Source organism: Pseudopodoces humilis, chromosome 2 (assembly GCF_049639895.1).
Source record: "Pseudopodoces humilis isolate 2021_Gansu_Grassland_sample_001 chromosome 2, ASM4963989v1, whole genome shotgun sequence".
NCBI classification, from domain to species: domain Eukaryota; kingdom Metazoa; phylum Chordata; class Aves; order Passeriformes; family Paridae; genus Pseudopodoces; species Pseudopodoces humilis.
In genome coordinates, this window is record NC_142201.1 from 12,938,500 (window position 1) to 12,963,784 (window position 25,285).

A 25,285-nucleotide genomic window follows, 5' to 3' on the forward strand; every position below is an offset into this window, starting at 1 on the left:
TAAAGGTACCAGTGAGAGTGAACTAACTGGTATAAATGTCCTGAAGGTACCTGGGCCTCCTCCCTTGGAAGGCAGGTGCGGATAGAGGGGAGCAACACCCAGCAGCACCTCTGCCACTCGTGGGACCAGCAGGCTGTCAACGCAGGATGGCCTGTGCCAGACAGAGCATTGCCAAAGGAGCTCCCACTGCCCAGCTGGATTTAACTGGGCTGAAGCATTTGGAGAGCAGTGGGGAAAACAGCCACAAGCCCTCTGCACCCCCAGCTGCCCCTGCACTGGGAGCAGCGGGTGGAGAAGCTGGGCAGAGCAGGAGGACAGGCAGAGGCCCAGCTCAGACATCCTCCCTGCAGAGCTGCATCGTGCTCGCCCATCCCAGCGGGAACGGGGGCAGCTGGGCTCCTGCTGAGGCACACACAGCAAAAGAGGCACCAGGAAACATTCATTCAGTCCCAACAACAGCAGTGCCCCTCATTTGTTTCAAGGTCTGGTGGGGCATTTTGGGACAGTGTAGTAGCACTTTGTAGGTAACTGGTTACCTTGCTGAAAAACACAAAGGCATCATCAGAAGTTTATCAGATGTGAATTCTTTAATATAAAACCAGGCATGAAAATGGATTTTGAAGACCTGGCATTCCTTTCACTTTTGCAGAGTTCCAGGTAAAAGGACTGTTTCAGCCACAGCAAGGACCGAATCGCCCCGTCCCAGTACTACACACCATGAGCCAAAGAGCAGGGAGCAGAAGGGAAGTTAAAAGTGCAGTAGAGCTGCAGATGACTGTGTCCCTCAGAACAAGGCTCATCTCAGAACTGGCATCAAATAGACTAAACGTTCATTAAAAGGAAAATATTTTGAATTTTATTTTTCACGTTATTATCAAGTACACAATTACAATAATGTCACACATCCCTATATGGTTCTATGTATTTTGTTTTTTTCTTTTGTCTTTTTTACAAAGTGTACAGAGGGAAGGACATATACAATATTTAACAGGGTATTTTCTACAGAACAATAATTTATATTATGTCCTTGTAAAAATCTGTACCTTTTTAAACATTAAACTGAAACATCCATTTCATAGCATTTGCTAAGCAAATTATTTAAGAATTAAAACTAACCTGTAACTAATGTCAGTACATTAACAATAACTATAATTTCCTTTTCTCTTTATACAGACAAATACATTTTACAAAATCCACTTGACCAAACCCTTAATTATTAAAAAAAAAAAGTTTCAACATTGTGCTTTAAAAAAAAAAAAAGTGTATGATTCCAGGCTACGTAAGAGAAAGAAAATGCGTAAAATTGTGTTCTTTGTCTTTCAGCTTATTTAAAAAAATAAAGTTCAAAATGGCTAAAATCCTCAGCACTACTATGGGTATTTATGCAGATTTTGTACACTTTCCAGGTTTCCAGTTAGAAAATGCTTGAACATAAGAGAGGAAACAAAAGTAGTCACAGGCAGGTATTTTGCAAGAAGCAAGTGGGAATCTCTGCTGGGTTTTACTGCATCTGGTTTGGCATCAGCAGGCAACGGACACTACGGCCATGTAGGAAATCCACTGGCTTCAGCGGGGATTTCAAGGAAGGCACAATGCAGCACAGCCAGGAATTACGCACTAAAGGGTCATGGCCCGCTAGTAGCAATATTACACAAGAGCACACCCCGCAAGTCTGGGGGCACTGCAAGCAGGCAAAGAAAGAAAAAACCATCGTACAACACAGGCAATGGCATTGGACTCTCCTGAACCGCACACTACAGACAAGAATTCCAGCTTACAGTGAGACAGGAGGGATAAGCAGCAGGGGCAGGGCTCGGTAACAAGACAAAATACAAAAGGCCTAGAAGATGCACATCCACAAAGGAAACCTTTGTCCTTCCATCACCCCAGACTTGAAACCAACACTAAAATTCCTGTTTGATTTCAATTGGAAGTTCACCTGCCTAGAAACAGGAATTAACACTGGCCCAGTCTCTGAAGCCTTTCCATTAGTGAATTGTTGGTTATAAATCTATCCTAATCTGGCAGGCAGAAGGGACTGAATTCTGCAATCCACCATCAAACAGTGGCTGGGGTGGGAATTTGAGCGAAGGAAGCAGGGAAAGGTCCTAAAATCTGGCTTGTAATTAAAGTGGTTTGGGTTTTTTGCTCCAAGGTTGTTGTTAAAGTACGTGACTTTGTGCTTGGTACATTTACACTGCAATTAGCAAATGATATGGAGCTACTTTATAATAGTCTTCAGGTGGTAAAATTGCATCTAATAATTGTAATATTCTCCCAGCTGCTTATAAACAGATTAAAAGAACTGGGTTAATTCTGGATACTGTACTAATTAATAAACAGCAGCTGAACACTGCTACTAATGGCTCAGGAAAAACATTTAGTAACAGAATTGCATCTATCATAAGTTACTTCTCTTATTAAGGATATCTACGTTACAATGTCTCTACTCCTTATGAACTCATCTGCTCTGCTCCATTCCCTTCTTAAGCTCTCACTGTAAATATCTGGTTTCCAAATTTGAGGCACCTCTTGGTCTTAAATTTTATTCTAAAACAACTAACAATAAAAATGTGACTTGAACCACAAACCACTCTTTCAAAGAAATACCAACATACATAAAAGCATAAAGTTTGAGGTACGTTTACCAGCACATACAGACAGTTGTGATCTATTGTTAACTCTGCAAATGGAACAAGAGTATTTTACGTTTCCAACATTTAAGACAGGAGTAAAGCGGAAAAAACCCAACTCTTTTGTAACACACAAAACCCTTCAAAGACAAAGAAGCACAGAACAATAAATGTAATATTTGCGCATACTTTTAAATTTGCCCAGGAAAGATAAAAACCGCTCCAAACCATTTTTTAAAGTATTTTTATCTCTGAAACCAGAATGAAAACACGAAGTGAGACTTGTAACTCCTCAACCAGAAAACAGTTAACCTGCCACGAAGACTGTATAGGTAAAACAGGACAATCAGGTGGGCCCTAGTGACTTTAATGTCAACATGACAATTCCCCATTTTATACACACCTCTGACAATTTCATCAAGAGAAATTTCTTATTTTTAAAATTCACGACAAAACTGCATTAACATGGACACTGTGAGTATCAACGAGGTCAGTAAGATAAATATACTTAAATGAACTATTACGGTTGAAAAATTCAGTAAGAGACAGGGTTTACTTTATTAAATGCAACTTTATTGTTGCCATCTTTTCTTCATTTATTAAACAAACTGAATAGAATTCCGAACACGCTATTGAACAAAAGGTATAAAAGTCAACTACAAGCAATAATCCTATTTTTATACAGCAACAAATCAAATGCACAGTATTTTTTTTGTATTTTTTTTTTTTGTGTGTGTGTGATCGCAGGTGATTGGCTTTAAAATAAGCTAACTGCCTGAAAGGCAAATTTCCTTTATAATTCCAGCCATAAGTCTGTGAAAGAGACTTTAAGGCAGCCCAACATCTTTATGATGTCGCATAATGTGCTGGTTCTTCTCTGAAGGCCTTCGGAAACCTTTCTTGCAATACTCACACCGGTGAGGGTAGTCTTTTGTGTGAATGGAAATCACGTGCCGTTTGAAGCCTGAGGCGTCTGTAGTGCTATACTCACAGTACTCGCACTGATAAACTTTCCTGCCACTGTGTGTTTTCATGTGTTTTTTCAGCTCGTTTTGTTGCCTAAAGCCCTTTCTACATCTCTTGCACCTGAATGGAAGATCCTTTGTGTGAACTGAGAGTATGTGGCGGCTCAGAATGAACGGATCTGCAATTTTAAAGTCACAATGTCTGCATTGGTGCAATTTTTTACCTTTGTGAGCCGCCACGTGTTTTTTCAGTTCCGAAGGTCTGTGAAAGCCTTTATCACACATATCACACTTATGAGGATAGTCTTTTGTGTGGACTGAAATAATGTGTCGTTTCAGATCACTCGAGTTTGAGCTCTTATGGTCACAATGCAAACACTGATGTGTTTTACTTTCTTGATGCATAAGTGTATGCTGCTGTAGCTCTTTGGTATCTGAAAAAGTCTGGAAACAAATATCACACTTCAACGGCGTTTCCTTACTGTGTTTAGTCTTTACGTGGGTTTTCAAGTTGGAAGAGTCGGCAGATCGGTATTCACAATATTGGCACTGGTAGGGCTTCTCACCAGTGTGGATCCGCATGTGCTTCTTGAGCTCCGACGGATGGCGAAACCCTTTGCCACACTCCACGCAAATGTGAGGGAAGTTCTTGCTGTGGACAGCCAAAAGGTGGTGACTCAGTAACCCTTGTTCCGCTGTCTCATAATCGCAGAATTTGCACTTGTGCATTTTATTAACTCCTTTGTCCCTGTGCACCATCTTGTGAGTAAATAAAGTTCCTGCGTGAGAGAAGGTTTTCCCACACTCATCGCATTCAATAAGCTTTTCTGTTTTGTTGGTCAGCTTATGACTCTCCAAGTGGTTATGTAAACTTATTTTTTTATTCGTAGTGTAATCACAGTCTGTGCATCTGTATTTCTTCTTAGTAAGAAGGTGCTCTGGGTGGTTTTTCATGTGCCTTTTCAAGAAACCTCTGGACTTAAATTTCTTTCCACAAATCATGCAGGGGTAGACTGTCAATGGATGACCATCAGGGCCAATGATTATTGCTGAAAAACAACCAAAAAACCCTTTATCAATATTATACAACAATACTACAGTTCAATAAATGTCAGATGTTAACAAGAAGAGGACTGCTGAGAAAGATGGGATACACACATTTTACCATACAATAAACAAGCTTGTTAGTTAGTTAGGCAGAAGAAACTGAGGGAATTACTACTTTCACTCATTTTTATTACTAAGAGAAAGGAAACACTGTTTTTTGATGGAGACAACCAAAGATGTTCTTCACCTCAAATAATTTTATTTTGAAGAATTCTGACTGAGTTGACACATTAAATACATGCAGAAACCAATGGCTGGTACAAAGAACAGCAGCCAACTTGTTAAACTGAGTATCATCTAGTAAGCAAAGCACACAACCTTCTCTTGACTCTACAAATCTGTAGATAAAGTTTTATCTGGCAATTTAATCACCTACCACTGACTACAATTCAGATGTCCCCAAACTAACACCTCCTTCTTACGCCATCTGTCACAGCTACAATCTGAAGAGCTACCAAGCAGGAATAAATAAGAACATGTTTCACATACAGAAACCTCAAAGCTTTGGCAATAATTTGCAGTCATCTATCACCCTGATTTGTTTACCCTATATTTGCCTATGCATGTTAAAAAAGCTGTCTAGTCCAAAAACATTTTATAAGGAGAACTGACTAGCTGGAAATAGAAAAGGCCAACTTCAATTTGCACAGTTTACTAACTCAAGCTAAACAAAACAGAACAGAACTCCTACAATTAAGTCACAATTTGGAAAGGAACTTTTAGTATTATTTAAGGCAAGGCTACTGAAGAAAAAAGTTTTTTTTCAACTTTATCAAACCAAATAAATATTCTGACTGTAACACAGTAACAGCAGAAACAAAATTATGCCACAGAACACTTCTGTTCTTACAGGTGAAAGGAAAAAGATAGGCACAAACGTCAAGCCAATTTTATTTCACCATTAAAACAGGAAAGGGTATAGAAATTACAATACTGAACATTAATATAGAATGTTCAGATTTTCCAGTAGCTACTGAGCTGATATAATGAAATGCTTTGTTTTATATATTTCCAATAAAGACAAAAAGGGTTTTTTAAAGGTAATATTACAGAACACCATCTATCTAACATCACCTTTTAAAAAGTTAAACATTAGAACAGGTGTGGCAAGTTAAGTATATAACTTTTTAACCTTTTGCTATGATACTTTTACCTATGTCAGAGATGGCTTCCTTTAAAACATCTGCCACAATCCAAATCACCCATGTATTTAAAATTTTTAAAATAAAATATGCACTCATTTATAAAGAAGAAGTGTTGTCAAACAAATAATTTCCCAAATCCCTCTTTTTACAAGACACTCCAAATGCATCTGTTTATGGGCAAATGCCTATATGAATGAGAGCCTGGCACCACATACTCACCTGTCTGATACTGTCTGGACTCAGGTCTCCTCTTCTTCTTTGGTTTTTGCTTGGCCAGTCTCCCAAGTCCAGATGACTCATCTATGTGCAAAAGAGCACTTGCAGTCCCATTCCGACTTTCGATGCCATCGTTATTATTACCTACCAAGGTAAGTTAAAAAGTTACCTACCAACACTGCAGGTAATTTGAGCACAAATTCTACAATGGTAGCAACAGAAATGATAAACTATTATCTGGACATTTAATCAAAATGTAATCATGTACAGCATAAGCTGCAAAATGTCTCACCATTAACTTAGGAATTATGTTTGGTATTATGAGCATTAGCTTTGTTAACCTAATTTTACAGGAGTACATAATGTACAGGAATTAATCGCTTTTCATTACACAGAGAATTCTCCTTCAAATGCAGCATTTTTTGAATCTCTTTGGCTGCTAATTATACCCAAAATGTTTAACATTAGTAAATAATACCATGTAACAGTATTTACTGGGCCTGATTTTTGTCTCAGTCCTGAAATACATTTGTGTGTGAGCTCTCATTCACTTCTGTATGTCTGAATTCATCTGACTCAAGTTTGTCACACACCGAGTTTCTGAACTGCAGCTGCAATCGAAGAATCCTTCTGAACAGCCCATAAGGTGGCAAACAAAGTACACTACTTACTATTTATACACCTGATGCTTTAGCACTTACAAATTCTTTATACTGGGAACAAAGAGCATGTTCAGTGTTGTGTAACAGAAAGAAGGAAAGAGTCTTTGCCTCACAGAGCTTTGTGTTTAATACACAAATGGTATCACTGTATGTAAAGCAAACATGAAAATTACAAATACATTCAAGAAGGTATTTATAGGCAATCAATTTAACATTGGTGCTTTAAGAGCATAAGTGAACTTTCAGTAATAAATTTTGTGGTCAAGTATTTACTTGAATCAATAAAAGCCAACATTTCCTAGTGAAAACAAAGCACACAAATAAGACAGGAAGACTCAAGTGGAAGAAAGTGCAAGATGCTCAGTAGCTGTTCCTTTTGTTGAGCGCTGAGAATTAATATTTGTGATTAATGTAAGGAGATTCAGAGCCAGGCACATGTGCAGAGCCTGAAGATTCTCATCTATATGCTACCTCAAGTGTTCCTCTGCCATTTTCAGGCCTTCATGCTTAATTTCTCCCTGTCCCCACCATCTCTCACTCTGCATGCTAGGTTGCTTACTGCTGACAATTAAACCACTCCACAGTTTTCCACATTCTTAAATTCTCCTTTCAATTCCATCTCACTGGTTTTAATACATTCTTCTCAATTTTCTCCCCCTCCATCAAAATCACTGAATGTTTAGTATTCAACTTGTTTCAAGTTCACTCGATTTCAGTTTCAATGCCCGCCCAGACTGGCACATGTCATTTCCTTCTCACTCAAACTGGGCTTACCAGTATATGGCCTAAGATAAGGCTTTGGGTGCACTACCAGCCATCCCTTAAGTAACTTTTAAACACACACTGCTTGGTGAAAACTTGCCCTTCCTGGCTTATGTCCAAGATTCCAGCCCCCACTGTATTCCCAGCACAACTGTCTGCTGGCATCATCACCAGAATTCATATCATGCAAACATCTATGTTTTGTCCTCTACTCTACTATTTCCTTTGATTTGTTTACAAGGAGAAAGGGGCAACAAAGAAACATTTTCTTCAGATGAAATTCTGGTCTTAAGCTTACAAAAGTTTGGGAAATCAGTTTGTGCACCAGTTGGTGTCCACATACCAATGATCAAGAAAAATAGTTCTTCATGCTGGAAATACTCTCAAGGTTCTGCTACGTATTTAAAATCTCCCTCCAACTTCTTTTCATTAATCAATTAATTACTGATTAATCAATAATTTTTATAATGAAATCACGTATTTATATGATCTTTCTAGAAAGCACTTAAATCGAGCTAGAGCTCAGTGCTGCTTTTCACTGCTACACTGAATCTTACCTATACCCATTTGCCTTCTTTTTTTGCCCCTCTCCCTAATAAAAATATTCAGTTCTACTCCCAAGCCAGCTCTCACTGTATCCTAAAACTCTGAGATATACTTGAGATTCAATTTTTTAGCTGGAAGCTCATGTATTTTCCCTTTCGCATCATGAAAGTATGAAAGAAAATGCCTGTTAAATAGGAGCAAGAAGAAGCCTGCCTTACAACTTCCCTCTTCCTTTCTTTTTAAGGCTCATTATGCTAAGAAACCATTGTTAAGCTAAAACTCTATAAACAAACAAAAGCACAAATAGTCTAGACAACCCTCCAAAAACCAATCCCTGGCACTTTGCTGCAGTGTTACCAAGAATAATTATTCTGAATATTGCTTACCATAAGCTGCTGCCCAAGCTATGGGCATGAAAGTTTTAATTTCGGTGTCATCAATTTGCTGTTCATGGGCGGCTGCGGCATCCTCCTCTCCTACAATCACTTCCATATAAACCTCATCAGCTATTTCTGCAACATCTAAGAGAAAAAGAAGTTTAAAAGAAAAAAAAATAGGAATGCTGCACTGCTGAAAGCGAAAATCCCTGTTCCCAAAGGAAAGCCACCTACTTACTTAAGTCTTCATCTTCATGCTGAGAATCATTTACAGTCATGTAAACCATTTTCTCCCTTGGAATACGAATACTGCTATTTTGATCAAGCAATCCAACTGCGTGGTCATTCTCTGGCTCACTCTCCACAATGTCTACTGTTCCCCCTAATTAGGAAGACCAGAGCAAAATATTTTATATACACGTGACCAAAATCTACACTAAACCACAAAAAACTGCAAGTTTGTCAATTCTTTAGTATCAGACTCACAGGTCTTTACAGACCACTTGAGAGAAACCACAGCCTCATGCAAAATTTCAAGTGACAGGTTGGAGCAGTCTCAAACAAGTGTATTTTACCTAAATCGTCTTCTCCAGGATCTGCTTTGAATATATAGACCTTGATGACTTCTGGACAAATGCCATCCACTTTACAAGAGCCACTTTCTGACTCTGCTTCCATGGTAATTTCAGCAGAACCTTCGTGTTCTATCTTACCAGCATCATCCACTACAAAAACAAGTTATTACAATTACCCAGTCATATGCAGACAGACATATATGAAAGACTTTATTAATTTATGACTCAAATTTGGAAGCAGTTTAAAATTAAAAAAGTTTGATAAAGAACCTACCCTTTAATATTTTTTTTCATATCCTTGAAAACAATGACAACACAAAAATAAATTCAAGCTGTTATCTTCTAGTTAAGGTGGAAGTGCAAGAATGCTGCAGTGACAGAACTAGAAGCATGAGCACCTCACCAGGCAACCCTAATAAGGAAACTGATCTGCAGCAAGATGATGGTAGGAAGAAAGTACACATCAGTACTTCACTCTGTGGCATAATTTCACTTATTCTCAGTTTTAATTGCTTTCTCCTTCACAACTAATAAGCTAGTAATTGTTCTTTTCAAAAGCATTATCTGTTGCTCAACCCTGTCTGATGCAAGTGGTACTACTGCTGGCTGTCAGACTTGGTTCCCTGCAAAGTGCTGGTAGTCATGCTTTTCCAGCTGCCAGGAGAGGAAACCTGAACAGCAACTCCAGGAAGAAACTCTTCCACTTTCCTCCTGCCATCCACAGCTGGGGGATGGAGCACAGCACCCCAATGCTCCCCTGCCACTGCAGTGCTGGGAACCTGTCCCTGGTGCCCTTCTTGACAGAGCCCTGCACTGCATTCCTTCTGCTGCCCCAAACTGCACTCCCAAACTTTCTTCTACCACCTCCAGAAGGGCACCCACACCACACTCCAGCCTGAACTGCCAAAACTTGCCCAGAATCCCACATGCACATGGCTGACAGCCAGCTTTACAAGGAACACACTTGGATTTTTGAGGCATACTGTACACAGGCACCTCCCCCACATCTTACTTTACTAAGAACAGGTTTTCAAGAAAAAAATAGTAAGAATGCATTCACAAAAATCAAATCCAGTGTCTCAAGACCTTTGAAGAATCTTCCAATTTTCAGAAGCCCTGGATGTTTCTTCGGTGTTGAGATTATTTAAGAATTCTTAACGTGACAGAATACTTTTGTAATTTGTGACTTTACTGTCACTCCCTAAGAGTCACACATGACTTCAGTTCATGACAGAAAGACACGGGATTTATACTAAGAAGTCTAAGAACTGTCCTATAAATGTTGAAGAATTTTTAACTACCATGCCTAGCACATACCAAATACTTCACCAAGTATGCTTACTTTACTAGCACTCATTGAACTACCCTCATAAATAAATCATAGCTTTACTACTCAGTAACTGCATTCTTAAATTTATTTTAATACATACTTTAAAAAAAAGTTCAACATGTTATTACTATTATCTTCCTGCTATTAAGTCAATAAATTAGCCTTTGAATTAGATAAACTATCACATGTTCTGTCTCACGTATCAAACACAACTGTATTTAAGTACAATTTCTCAATCAAGCATCATTACTCACAAAAAATATGAATAAAATTAAATTATAAAGCACTAACAAATTTGTCTGTCTCTCTCCTTACCAAAAGAACAGCAAAAAAAACATTAAATACTTGAATGCCATGATCATGATCAGTGGCCACTGTTTCAAGCAGTAGGATGTTTAAAAAATTACTTTGTGTCATGGGACAACATAACATCATGTAGCTGAACCCCAGCGTATTTAAAAGTAAAAAGCTTAAGCTGTTCTTTTGAATCATATTAACAATGTAGCTCCACAGTGTGTATATTCAGTTACCAACAGACTTTTGTGACTTTGTCATAACCATGACATACCAAATGTCACTGAAACTCTGACAAAAAAGAAAACTTGCTTTTGTTCCTACACTGCATTTATGTAGCAGTTCTCCCTTAACTTGGCTGTTTCCAGTGTCAGGCACATGTACTTGGAAGGCTTTCAAATCAGTGTAGACTGACTTTACACCTCTGAAGCCAAAAGGGAAGTCTGCCACCAAGATCAACTGATGGCTGGAACATACCCAGAAGGAAGGAAAATCATGGTTGAATCAATCAGAGAGAAAACAAACCTATGTGCATGATGTGAAACGGGCCCATTTCTTTTAACCAAACAAGAGTTTCTTACTTCCATTTATACATGGAAGTATCCATTGATAACTTTCACACAGCAGATGACTTCTAGGTCTTAAAAACATGCTCTACTCATGCTTTGAAATAAGTTCTCCAAGATTCTAAGTATTACTTTATCCAACATAATAAAAAAATAGTTATACAATTTAGAGTTTGCTTATCCCTGAATTCCCTTTATATTCAGCAATGTTTTAAAAATATAACAACTGGTTCAAATACTTTTTAACAGATTCATTAAATTGTAAGGAAAGGAAATTGATGAGTAGGAGGTATGAAGTCAACTTTTCTCATCCAAAAGGAAAAACATTCACTCTTAACAGCTGGTAGTACTTTAAAAACTGAAGTCCTTCATGGGCTTGAAAAGCAGTAATATTTGCAGTATAGTAACAAATGGATAAAAGATGAAAAATAGGATGGAAAGAAAAAGATAGGAAAAAAGATAAAAATCAAAGGAAGAGACAAACAAGGTGAAAGAGAATGGGTATCTATTACAGAAAGTACCATTTCCAAGGTAATTTGTCCTATGACTACATAAGCATTTATTTATACTGATTCACTGGCAGCATTTTATGAAATTTTCTTTCTGTTTAACATTTGCCCAAAGTTTCTGCATTCTCCATGTATGTGTCTTACAATCAGAGAAAACAATATTCAGAAATACATGACTGATCAATTTCAAGTTGGAACTCTGATGATATTAATTTTTCATTTGAATCCATAGCTCATCGAGGGGTCCCACAAATAACCATCCATGGCTGATATTCTTTCATATTGTTCCTCTTGGACATTAACAAAAGAAAAAAAAAACAAAAAAAAAACCCCAACCAAACAAAAGAAAGTACTTAAAAATAAAGTTCAGGCTAGCATTACTCCAGTGGTGTCATACCTTGTGCCTCCATTTTACCAGATATGAACTGGACAAAGTAAAGTAAAAACTTTAAATGTCTGATTTTTTCCCCCCTATACTAGCTTTCATTCAGTAAACAAGTGGATACAGACTAAATTTCAAGAGTTAAAAAAAAAAAACAAAAAAAACCACCAGAAACCCAAAAAATTACTAGACACAGTATTTTACATGAATTGCAAGAATGTGGTCTATGGTTAGTTTGCCAAAATTTTTCACAGACTTCATTGATTAGAGCAGCCTGCTCTGCATACAATGAGCTGCAAGAAACAAGTAAGTATGTGCTTCTCCAATGTTGCAATAATTGCTTCCACATAAAGATAATGCTAGAATTGTTATTAAAAGCACAAACAGATGAGAAAGGTGTCACACAGTATGAAAGCCGCAGCATATTTAAAACCTGTCTAGTTAGCACTTAAAAGGAAATCAACGAAAAGAGTCCAACAGGTAAAAAAAGCAACAAGAAATAAAGAATAAAGAAATAAAAGATACAGACAACAAAAGATTCTATGTGATCTATCACAATGACAGCATTAGTTTCCTAGAAAATACTAAACTTAATTTTAAAAATGTAATGAACTAGTAACAAACAAAGAACAATTATCTCCAGTATTTCTACCCTTCTATTAAAGCATGTCCAATGGCATTTTTGTGACAGAAACAAGCTCCTATGCATGGATAATAAACTCCACATTTAAAACCTTGTTGAGGCCATTTTCCCCACAGAGAAGGATAAATGTCAGGCCAAGATCCTGATTTGCTTCAATAGAACATCTCTTGTTCAACCATGATACATACACTTTCCCCAAGAAGCTGCTTTTAGTTTTTTATATCAATATTTGAGGGATAGGCAGATAAAGACTTTGTACCCTTACAGTCGTTTATTTGTAATTTAAAAATTCAAATATAACTGCCTTTATTTTTAATGGATTCCGTAACTTTTTAAACTTATTCTTTCCTACCATTTCACCTCTATGTGGGATGAGGAAAATTAAACGACTGTAAAAAATAAAATTCACTTAAGCACAGAGACACCTTCCATTTTTTCAAGTACCCACTGCTTATTGCTAAAAAAACACACCAAAACAACGGTAAGGACAAGTCTATCTACACCAGTTAAACAGATCTTAAAAGTGTGCCAATGGAGCAATTAGACAAGAATCATCTTTTTTGTCAGCCATCACGTTCCCAAATGGTTCTCTTGTGTATCATGGGACACTTGTCTGCTTACAAAAGAAACAACCCTATTTACAAAATCTTAATGAAAAAGGCCATTACTAACTATTCTCTCTAAAATAGATTAAAAGCATTCTGTTTTCCCCTGGCTTTGATCAGTTGTGACAGAAACATCTACTTCACTCAACAGCAGACCTAGTCCACAGAAGAAGCTATTTTTACCATAATTATTTCTTGAATGGCAAAGCAGGTTTCCTAACCTGTGAGAGAAGAGAAATCTGCTCTATTTGCATTTTAATCCTTTGCCTTTACACATGAGTATATCCTATGCATCTAAAGGTCCCTCCAGGGCAGTAATCTAGTAGAGGTGCAATTCCTGAGCTCCCAACTGGGATCTAACACTTGTCCTTCTTGTCCTCTCCCCCTAGCACACAAACCAAACTAAACTCTGAGACATCACTCAGCCCAAGGTAACTCTTATTTCCACCACCTCTCAGGGCAACCTCCTGAACAGCCAGAGCTGCAACAACTGTTGATGCCACTCCAGTGGTCAGACAGAGGCATGACGGTAAGTTCTACCTCTGAGAAAGAAAAATGTGATTTCCTGCATCTTTAGCAACCTCCAGGGAAAAAGAGAGAGGTATTTATGCTAAAAAAGCAATTGAAAGCATTTTGCTTTCTTGACTTGAAGTCTACTGGAAGGCCCTAAAGAAAAGCATGAACCCTATGGTTTGGTTCATCAGATCCATTGCTTTCAACTTAAACATCCAACAAGGATGAAAAAAGATTGATTTTCATAGGTTAGGTGAAACCTTTCTCTCTGTGTGAGTTACCCTGCGGTCAGACTGTTGTAATGAAAAGTGTTAATTCAGATTAAAAAAAACCAGAGACATGTCTAACTTGGAGAAAAGCAAGGTGATGGAGGAATGGATGGATGTAACACAGCTCCCATATTTGCAAATATTTAAATTCTTAAAGCTGCAGTTTAAGCCTCGTGAGGCTGCCCTTCACTCTTTCCAGACTCTTGTCAAACTTTTTTGCCTCTCTATTTTTACTGCAGTAAGAGTGTATCAGGATACAACTTTTCATCTCATAAAATCAGTTCACATCAGAGGATGTGCCTATCTTTGCCAAACAGAATGAAATCAGGCAAAAACCCATTCAATTTCCATCTTATGCCAGGCGCAGGGCACTGCTTTCCTTGGTTAGTAAAAGCATGATAGTTTTTTTTTTTGTTTTGACAAACACCAGCTAATCTCACCTCCACTGTTTCACTTATGAAGAAATGGTTTTCCAAGCTACCAAATAATTAGTACCAGTGTTGGTCACAGAACAATTAGTACTTTTCAGACCTAACTCATGAACTAGCTTGTTATGGAACATGCAAAAGGGAAAGGGGAAAAAAAAAAGGAAAAAAAATTAAAAAATAAAAATCAAACCTCCTTTCATCTTTTTCAAGCCACTAACTGGTAGGTTTGCATTCTTAGTTGAATTAGTATGTGATTCTGCTCTGCTGAAAGTGCCTCAAATCTACCATGGAACAAAAATGAATCTTGAGGGCAAAGACAAAGTATCCAAGAAAAGAAATTAAGTACATCAAAAAGTAACTAGTGATATGAAGCTGTGCCAGGAAACATTACCTTGAAAATGAATATAGAAAAAGCATATTAATGCCAAAGCTAAATTAAATCTAACTGGGAAAAGAAATATTAAAAATACTGAGTTCGTTGAAGCAAAGTCACAGAATGAAACCCACAGGAACTGTACTCTTTGAAAAGACAAATCAGCCTGAGACCAAGAAAGAAGGTTGAAACACAACATTAAAAAAAATGTACACACAGATTAGTCATTTCAAATCACATATTTTCATGAAAAAGCCAAGAAAATTATCTTTAAAAAATATATGTATACTCAGCTTATTAGGAACAAAGATGGAAATGCTCAAAGAGAGCCATAGGAAAAAGCAAAAAGATTTTTGCCAATAGCTTTCAGTGGAGAAAACAGATGGAGAAACCTACAACAGAAAGAGCACGAAGCGTCATTCCCTGTTTTTCAAGTGCCTATCTAAAAGAAGACAGGCAAAGGCATTCTGAAGAACACAGTCTAGCTCCCAGGTCTGGGAAGCAGCAACATTTGGCTACGGTAATGGCAGACAAGATTACATTCCAATATCTGCCCCTGCAGTTCAGGGAGGTTTGCCAGAATCAAACACAAATTTACAAGTTGGGATGAAAAACCCAAAACTGGATTGGCTTAATGTTACTACCTTTTGAAAACTAAGTTCAACTGAAAAACTGAGACAGGCATACACTGCTGATGCAAACAAAAAAAATAATGAAAAATTAATTCAAATCATATTTTTCATACAACAGAGACTGTTTAGCAAGACAATCTATATTTGATGGAAAAGCACCAGGCTCTGCCTTCACAACCAGAAGAACTTGTTATGCAGGCTTTAAACACAGTAGGTGGTAATAGGGACTTCCCTTTAAAATGAACTGTAGAACATTAAACACAAACAGAACGCATATTTTGTAGCGTAACCATTATTTTAAATGCTGGATTACTTAAGGGTCTGAACCTAAACAAAGTACACTGCAAGAGAAATTTAATAATAAATAAAGTATGAAACTGCAGAAATATGTAACTGAAAATGGAGACTATCCCAGCACAAGCGAACAATGAAATTTCTGTGCTTCCTGCCAGTCACCACCTGTTGACAACTGACTGATAAATCTAAGAAGCCTTCCCCAGCTAGATAGGGATCATCCAAAATGGCCTCTACCAAGACATTCTGTCTTTGTTCAGTCACTGCCAGTGATGAACAGGACACACATCCACCCACCCCTCTCTGTGCACTTAAAAAGGCATGGTTTGCAAGGTGCTCCATGGCAGCAGCCCCAGAGGCCCTGCTCTACTGCAGGAGGAAAACCTGCACAGGAGGGGTTAGCAGAGACAGGAGCAACAGTGCCTTGAAGAGCTACAGTCAGGGATATGGAAGAGGGAAGGATCACCATCAGAATCAGGCCTCAATTATCCATGGACAGATTATCCAGTTTGCCGTCTAACTATGAGGCAGGTTCAGAAGCATTTGAGCTGCTTCCATCTAATCTAACTTGGGTCCAGGATCAGAAAGTTTTATCTGTACCAAACTAGACAGACAAGAGTGCATTTACCAGTTTGGATCAATACAATTTCAGAACAGCTCCCCTGACCTATTTCACCTCAGTACAATCCTGCAGTTTAATTTACAATATTTTGTGTGATCCATATTTTGCATTATCCCATTTCATTGTTTTCCCAGATAATAGAGAATTAACTGTACCTCATATAAACTCAAAACATGGCTGCAACAAGGTTACTCAAGGAACTCAAGAGATGATAAATTAAGAAATGCAGTGATCCTAGGTAAGGAGAAGCAACATTAAAATTTGTAAGTACAGAATATAAAATTAAAACAAGTTATTATACATTTCAAAAATGTGTCCAAAAGTAAAGAAGGGGGAAAAATGAAAAAAAAAAAAAAAAAAAAAAAAAAGAGAAAAAAGATAACTGAAGCACAGCACGAAGTACACCTCATCAATGGAATTATTTAACACCACACAAAACTGAAGTGCCTGAAATAGCAATTAAACAAAACAGCCTAACAAGGCTTTTCTATTTCTACAATAAATAAATGTTCAGCATGACACTGTGATGTTCCTAGGTGCTGCACTGAGTAATCATTATAATACGTAACATACTTAGAGTAAACTCTAGTTCACACAAATTGATATCCTCAGTAGAAAAAGGATTGATGATATGCTCTATTTTTCTCCACCCTCTATTTAAGCCTTTTGAAATATGATTCAAATGGATTGTACCACTGTTCCTATGGGAGATTAAGACATTCACTTCTCAGTTATGAGCAGCAATCGCTACTGTTTTTGTTAGCTGCATACCTCTGTCCTTTGCTTAATCAAGAGAAGAAAACACATCCTAACAGCAAAGAAAACCATACTGCTGTCTATATCCAACAATAAATGGAGTGCAAGAGGTGGGGGCTTAGCAAAAAAACAAGACAAGGATTGGATTTTCAGAAACCATGGTTTTTTACTCTTTCTTTTCCATGAAATATTTTTGTTTCTTTAATGTGTTGGTAGTCATTTTAGTAACCTGCACATAAAAGCATTTTTAAACATTGTCACATTAATTTTCTTTCAGTTCTTATTAAGTATACGGCATTTGGTTTACTGGAATTCTTACTCTTGTTCATACACCATAAATTGCTACAGAAATAACTTATAATCAGATGTGCATTTGCCTGTATTTCTCTCCATTAGCTTCACCACAACTTTTAGCTGGTACAAGCTCCTAAAAATCCCTCTTTGTGAGTACATTTGTGAGATCTGCATTTCAATAAAAAATACAGAAACTCTGCTTTGGGTATTGTCTTAATCCCTCCCTCATATATTTCAAGCCTGTATCATAAGAAGTTTGATGGCTTTATCCAAACACTTACAGGAAATCATAAGGTAATCATCACAGTTGCCCTTCTCATCTTGATGTTCCACAGGGATTCCATTGGCATCGATCACTGCCTCTGATGCACAGTCTGCCACCAAGACTTCCTCAGAAACAACATCTGTTCCCAGAGTATCAGTGACAATATCTGCTTCTTCAATGTTATCGTGAACTACATGTTCTACGTGTCCAACTTCAGGTACATGCATTGACTCAGTTGTCAGTACATGTTCTGGTATGGACATTGTCTCTGCTGTTATGTCAGAAGCTAAAACATCATCCGGGACAGTGCAATGAGCCAAAGAAACCTCTTCGGCTACATCTGTGTCCAGCACTTGTTCAGGAATAATGACTGTTTCAGACACATCTGGCTCATCCATGATATCTGGGCACTGAACATCCTCGATAACAACATCCTCAATGACATCTTGGATTACTACTGAGTCTGGATCATCAGGAACAAAATTATGCACAGTTATATCTGAGTCGACTACATCTGAAACAAATACTGTTTCCTGTACTTCCACAACAATCTGATCTCCATCCATATGTGTTGCATCAGCTCCTGAAAAACACAATTAAAATAGCACTTAAATTGCAAAACTGTCTCACATGAGGTGGTTAATAATTGAAATTACTTCTGTTTCACTTCAACTTTTATACTATGCTGCACTTTAGTAGAACTGACATAACAGCATGTGAACTATTAAGATAGGTAGATAAAGCAAGCCCTCAGTAGATGCTAACATAACTAAGATGAACAAGATTTTCTCTCTCAGGAAAGATTTGCAATTTTTAGACTCTCCCCCAATACCCAAACAACTACTACTTGACTGAAAGAACAGTAGCTCATTCATATTGCTCTGAGTAATAAAAACAACCCAAACTCAAAAGCAACTACTCTAGACAAAAGCATTGATGCAGCACAGCACTTCTAAGCAAAGGCAGAATAAACAATAGTCAATTGCATCTAATGTGAACACTTATCTACATATTATCTCCTTACAGACCTGTTGGATCAAAAAATGCATTTGGCTCATGTGGCTGCAATTCAAGCCCATCTTCATCCATGGCCTTTAACTCTCATCAGTCACAGTGTCTGTAGAAGATAAAGAAGAAAGGTTATTTCACTTGTATTAGGTGAAGAAAGTTGCCTCTCTCTATGCACAGAAAAGTTGAAATTTTGGGTGCATGGAAGTTAACACACAGCACCTCATGACTATAAGATTAATCAGATTTCAATCAGGGTTCCCTCAGTCTGGGATTCCAGCAATACTACTCTGGATGACCAAACATCCACTGTCTGTACTAGAGTGCAAGGTCCAACACTCTGGGTCCATTTCTCAAAACCCTAAGGCTTCACAAACACAGAAGCAGCTCCTAAAGGAATGTGAAAATAAGACCTCCTTATCATCTTAAAAAAAAAAAAAAAGAAATTAAGACAAAGCCTAGGCATATTCCTACTCAAGGAACACAAGTCCATATTTGATGGGGAGGAATATAGAACTGTCAAATTATTAAGGCTCAATATGATAAGTTAAACCTAGAGAGCTCGTTATCTCAAATGCACACCAGTTCTGATGTCCTCATGTTCATTCTTGGACAGTCAGGAAGAGTTCACTCTTATGTCACTTCAGGAACTCTAATCATCAACATAAACTGCTTCCAGAGCATAACATCAAATGTTTGCAAACCTAGATATGTAAATATTTTCAAAACTCTTGCCCTAAGACAAAGTACCGTAAGTATCACAAGTTAGTTCTCAAAAATCACCAAATGTCATGTTCTACCAAAATTTTTGAACAGCATGTCAACATTTCAATGCATAATGTCTTAGGATTTTGATCTTCTTAATGAAAGAACCAAACAAGACCACCAAGTTAAAATACTTGCAAAAATGTGAAACTGCAATCTGAATTCTGCTGCTTACATATGTGCATTACAGTTAGGATCAGGCAAACCTAGTTAGGTAAAATGCAGTCTAACATAAACTTGTACTACTCCCTTAAGTCCAACTACTTTCCTACATGCAGAATGAGCAAGAGGCAACAGAATGCTGCTTCATGTTTCTGCTTGTATTACTGTAGAAGTGGAAGATGTTATTTTTCTTCCTCCAAACATTTCTCACAGTCACAGGAAGAAAGCTCCCCATTTCCATGATACTTTCACAAAAGACAGACAAAACATCAAGATTCTACCCAAGGTTTCCATAAGAATCATAACCTTTCCAAATTACATCAACTAACATTTACATTCATTAAGTCTTTATCAGGGAAACTGCTATACAAAAGTAAAAATTAACTAGTCCAAAACACAAATCTAAACCCATAATCTAGAACAAGCATTTTCTAAACCTGCCTCACTTTTTAGCCTAAAATTTCTCAACTCTTCACCTCTGGAACTCTCCCTTGGGGTGTTGTCCAGCCTCCAGAGCAGTCACTCAGGCCTTGTCTTTTATAGAAATTGAGGAAGAAATACAGCCGGACATTGAACTGGAAGAAAAACAGTGGAACACTAATAATTGTCCAAGGCGTTCTGTATTTGTGTGATGCTCAGCTGGAAGGCATCTGTATTTTAAAGACAGCTGTACTAACAAGCCATTGTGGTATCTAACTCGACATAAATCACCTCCCAATTATTCTGACTATCAAGCACTTGCTTGATATGCACTATGCACTTGCACCAGAAGAGCCCACTATTAAGAGAAACAGTCCTTCACCCAATGCTTTTTTTCAGAACCAAGAATAGAAGTGTTTCTCAGCCTCAGATGCAAGAAATAGCTTGACTGATAGCAATCGATTTCTGCCATGCCACAGAAACAAGAACAGAGTGACAAAATACCATACAGTAATTCTAGCAAGAATTATTCATACCCAAAATGCTTTCCTTCCATATGTTCAACCAGTCCACTACCAATGTCCTTCCTATTCATCTTGTCATATTTTCTGTGTTGTCTTCACTGTTTCGTTTCTTGTCTTCTGTTGCTTCTTTTCCAGTTTTTTGTGTGCCTACACCAATATTATGTTCATTACCTCACCTGCTCATTTCATCCCTCCAGCTTCAAACTACAGTACACTCCCATCATTCACACAAACCTCAGCTACTCATCAATTTGTAGCAAAGATTGTATCAGCAATTAGGAGTGGGGTTTTTGGTAGGCAAAGGGGTACTAAAGGTTGGCAGAAATAAAACTGCTTCTCTCCTCAGACAACACACCCATAAAAAGATGGAACTCTCTGTCCAGCTCTCTGGGAAAAGTTCAGATGCCCTTTGTGCCTGTGCTTTTGAGGGCTGTATTATCATACACATCAGCCTGCGATCTGCTGTGACCTGACCAGCCTGAAGTATCAGTTCACCACCAGCTACTGGAAGAACTGGCATTCGCTTTTCCCTGCTTCCTGCTTTCACCACCCACCTGACCATCACTCCACCACAAATTCCCACTTCTTATGATTCATGCCTGTACTTTCTCTATCCTATCCACTCCCTAAATTCCTCATTTCACTAAGTGAGGCACTCTTTCACTGTCCTTTTGTCTATCCTCTTCACCCATGAGATGCAGAGGTCTCCATCACTACTTTCCAGCTTCCTGTAAGTGCCTGCTGACACCATCTCTTCCCTGTTATTCTTGCTGTTACCTGGATTCCAGGGAACAGATGCTAAACCCAAAATGTCCCTGTGGTGTTTAAGAGGTGCAGTTTCACAGCAGTGACAGCCCAGCACACCTTCCACCTGCACACTGTATAACTCTGGCCTCTTCACTGGTCAGATCTTCTCACCTACACTGTCAAAATGTGCTCAAAACAAAGGCGCAGGCTCCAACAAACCAAAGACACTTTCTGCACACATGGGCTTTCAAGTCTGTGTCTTAAAAAGGCATCCAACATTTGCTTTGGTGCTTGTTCCAGGGTAGAAAGAAACCTCAATGCTTTCAGTCAGTGAATCTCTTGTTAAATAATGTTTCTTATAATGTGCTTTAGCATACAGACCCAGGCAACACATCAGTGCACGTCAATTCTTACCCCTGTGCAGGATCATAAAGAGTTTAAAAGTGCTCCACAAGGGCACAGGCCCCACATCCACAGAAATCTGCAGCAAGAAAAAGGCCAAAAGAGGATGCAGGCACTTTAAACTGGAATTAATGAAACTATCTGAAATAATAAAAGTGTCCAAATCAGAATCTGCAGTCTAAAGAGGCATAAAGTAATTTGTCTATGGCTGAGGTAAAAAAATACAAAAATATTCCCAAAATCACTTCAGGGTTTGAGCATTCTAACAAGGAGATGAAAAAACACTGTTTCTTCCTGCTTGCTTTTCTGAGCAGAGGGTGAGCACAGGGGCACAAGACACAGCCACACAAAGAAAGGAACACCACAGGGCTCTCTACCTGTAGCGGCAGCTCCGTGACACAAGAAATACCAGAGCTGTTTCTTGCAAGCACCACAGAGAACATCTTAAATTCCTTGGCAAGCACCCCAAGCTCTGTGGTACCATAAAGGCTAGGAAGCAATTCCAGCTGTTCACTATCCTACAAGATTTCAAGAAGGACTGAAACTCCTCTCATCCTTCCAAAACATTCTAGCTGACACTTACCACAGGACCTGGCATCAAAGCCAACAGAATCAATTATTCAGTTCCAGCTTGGGAACCCAAAGTCTGAAAGAAAAGCAGGTGCCCAGCCATGTCCCTACACTTAGTCCTTCTCTTCTGGCTCTTTGTTCAAATCTCAGGAATTCTAATAACACTCCTACCACTGTGATAAAAAAAACTGAGGCACCCAGAATCACGTTTTATAACCTCTGAATAGAACTAAACAACTAAAACCTTTTACTTGGCTTGGGTCCATGCCAGCTTACTCAAGGTAACATTTTCAAGTGGAAGGACAGATGGAAAATTACATACTAATGGAAGAAATGGAATTACTATATTAGCAATAACCTTCCAAAATGAAAATGATCATGCGAACAATCAGTCAAGAGAAATAATGCAGACAGTACACTAGTCCTGCCACATTACAGGTCCTTGACTCAACAGACCTAGCAAGGCAATCAAGATGAAATAAAAAGAAACACTTTAAAAATAGAGTTCCTTAAAAGAGGTTTAATATTCCACAGAAACTGTTTCTCTGCTCTCACCAAAAAATAAATTAAAAAAAAAATTAAAAAAAAGGAAAATGGGGAAAAAGGAAAGGGAGAGAAAAGGGGAAACCTCAGAAAATCCATCCCTGTGAAAAAGAAATATATAGGCATAGTCATTTGCCTACTCGGAATTTGCAGTAAGACCATAAACCAAGTATTCAGGCATTGAAACTCTTACAAATCAAGGCGTAAAACGGCAAAATTCCCCATGTGCAAGTCTGGCCCCTACCCACGCTGGGATGACTTAGTGCACAGCCACAACCATGTTCCCGTCGTGCCTTGCTACATCCCATTAAAAATTGCAGCACGCCTGGCGTGTCCCAATTGGGTCAGAGCCCCGAGCCACCGAGGCTTCGCGGTGCTCCTGAGGCAGCTCTGGGCTCAGTCCACGCCACTGCTGCAGTGTCACAACTCGCCTGACGTGACCCACTTGTGGGGAACGCAAGGCACATACACACACACGCTGCTTTCGGTCGCACGCACACGAAAGGCAAAAAAAAATTAAAATAAAATTACACTCCTATAGGATTTAATTCCGGCCTTGAAAATAACCCCCGTTATTACTAGGTGCAGAAACAGAAGAATAAAAACGATGTTACAAATGTAACAACGTGATCATTCAGCTGCTAATTTCTTGACGCATCTTCGTCACTTTTGGCAGGAGAATCAGTGCTGCCGCTTTCATTCCAATTCTACAAAAAAAACCCCTCAAATCATTCCCCTCTTTGTTGTAGTTCACTGGTGGGGTATTTGCAGAAACCGGTTAAAGAAAAGGGTTTTCTCCAGATTTCACTGGGATGTTGTGCGCCAGACGACAGTAATTACAAAGGAAATAAGCTAATTCTTAACGAAACCTAAATTGGGAAAATGACCGATCCCAGGCGCACCTTTGAACCAACACCAAGGGGGCCCCAAGGGGATTAGGGGGCTGCTTACAGGGCGAGTGGGCGAAGGCGGCTGCGGGAGAGCTCCCGGCGCTGCCGAGCCCGCGCCGCCCGAATCCCCGGCCGGAGGAGAGGAAGGAGATGGCGGGGCAGGAGAGGACCCGGCCGGCAGTCCCGGCGCGGTCGCGCAGGGAGCCACCGCGGGCCGGAACGCGCCTCGCTCCGCTGCGCCTCGTAGTGTGGCAACGGGAGGCGGGGAGGGTGTGGAGGCTGCGGGCGGTCCCTGCCGGAGCCCCGAGGCTCCCCCGCCCCGCCCGGCCCAGCCCGGCCCGGCCCGCGCGGGGCCCCGGCTGTGCGAGCGATTAATTCAAGATGGCGCCGGCGCCCTCCGCCCCCCCCGCGCGCCGCCATTTTGTCTCCTCCTCCAGACACCTCCGAGCCCCCCCCGGCCGGGCCCGCAGCCCCTCACCGGCCCCACTCGCCTCCCCCCGGGCCCGCGGCCACCCACCTCCGCTCCGCGTTCCTCACGCTACCTCCCCCGCCACCCCGGGCCGCGCCGGGCGTGCGGGACCTGCCGGCGCAGAGCCCGCGGCCCGCTCCTGTGGCGGAGCCCTGTCGCGGCCTAGCTGCGGCCTCCTCGCGGCCTGCGCCGCGGCCTGTGCGGGCAGGGGGAGGCCCGGGCCGGGCGGGCGGCAGGGCCCGGCCCGCGGCTCTTACCGTGTGGGTGGCGGGCGGCGGCGCTCGCTCGACGCGGCCTCTCTCAGCGCGACTGGGCCGAGCGCGGCGGCGGCGGCGGCGGCTGCGGCGGGGCGGGCGGGCGGGCGGGAGGGGAGGGAGGGGCCGAGCTCGGAGCTGAGTGGAAGCGGCCAAGCTCCCCGGGCCGGGCCCGCCGTCAGCACGTCACGTCACTGCCCGAGAGAGCCCAGGAGCAGGCGGAAGGGAGCGCGCCGCCACCGCTGCCTCGGGCCGCCCGCCCGCGGGGGCCGGGGCGGCCGGGCGGGCCGGGGGCCTGTGCGGGGCGGGCGAGGCGGCGGTCGGGGCGGCGTGGCGGGGGCGGCGCGGCGGCGCTCGGTCCCGCGGCTCCTCCTGCCGCCGCCTCCGCCGCCGCCCGGCCGCGCCGCGCCGCCCGGGGCTCGGTGTGCGCCCGCGGAGCACAGCGGTACCCCGGGACCCCGTCCCCGCCCGACCCCTCCATGCCGGGCGAACCCCCCCCCCCCCCCCCCCCCCTGCGGGGCCCGCGGCCCTGCCCGGGCCCGGGGTGCGGGCCGGAGGCTCCGCGCCCCCGCCGCGGGCTTGGACTCGGGTCTGTGCGGCGGGGAGCGATTTTTAGGGTGCGGGGATTTAGGGTCCGGGAACTCTGCTCTGGGGCGGACGCGGGCCGCGGCTTGGGCGGCCTTGGGTCACCTCGGCGTGGGGCGCGGCTGCCGGCGGGAATTGCTGAGAACAAGGACAGCGGAAAGCAGCGGGGTGCAGTACCGGACC

General features: G+C 40.8%; 1 protein-coding gene across 2 annotated transcripts; it reads right to left on the bottom strand.

Moving 5' to 3' along the window:
• Window positions 1–833: 833 nt before the first annotated feature.
• ZFX (zinc finger protein X-linked) lies at window positions 834–24,611 on the bottom strand. Of its 2 annotated transcripts, none has more exons than XM_005516699.3 (8): window positions 24,521–24,611; window positions 18,792–18,880; window positions 17,780–18,346; window positions 8,989–9,138; window positions 8,652–8,795; window positions 8,423–8,557; window positions 6,070–6,210; window positions 834–4,647 (listed from the first exon to the last, which is right to left on the bottom strand). In XM_005516699.3, exons 2-8 carry the CDS (start codon window positions 18,850–18,852, stop codon window positions 3,461–3,463), a joined length of 2,385 nt encoding a protein of 794 aa, XP_005516756.1. In that variant the 5' UTR covers window positions 18,853–18,880; window positions 24,521–24,611; the 3' UTR covers window positions 834–3,460. The 2 variants fall into 2 exon arrangements, with proteins under 2 accessions (XP_005516756.1, XP_087907320.1); XM_088051194.1 differs by lacking the exon at window positions 24,521–24,611 and adding an exon at window positions 23,856–24,012.
• Window positions 24,612–25,285: the final 674 nt, after the last annotated feature.

Coding starts and splice junctions, on each gene's coding strand:
- ZFX (XM_005516699.3), bottom strand. CDS start 18,852: ATGGATGAAGATGGGCTTGAATTGCAGCCACATGAGCCAAATGCATTT. Junction 18,347..18,791: donor TGCATTTTTTGATCCAACAG/GTCTGTAAGGAG, acceptor TGTGTTTTTCAG/GAGCTGATGCAACACATATG. Junction 9,139..17,779: donor TGATTACCTTATGATTTCCT/GTAAGTGTTTGG, acceptor TTGTTTTTGTAG/TGGATGATGCTGGTAAGATA.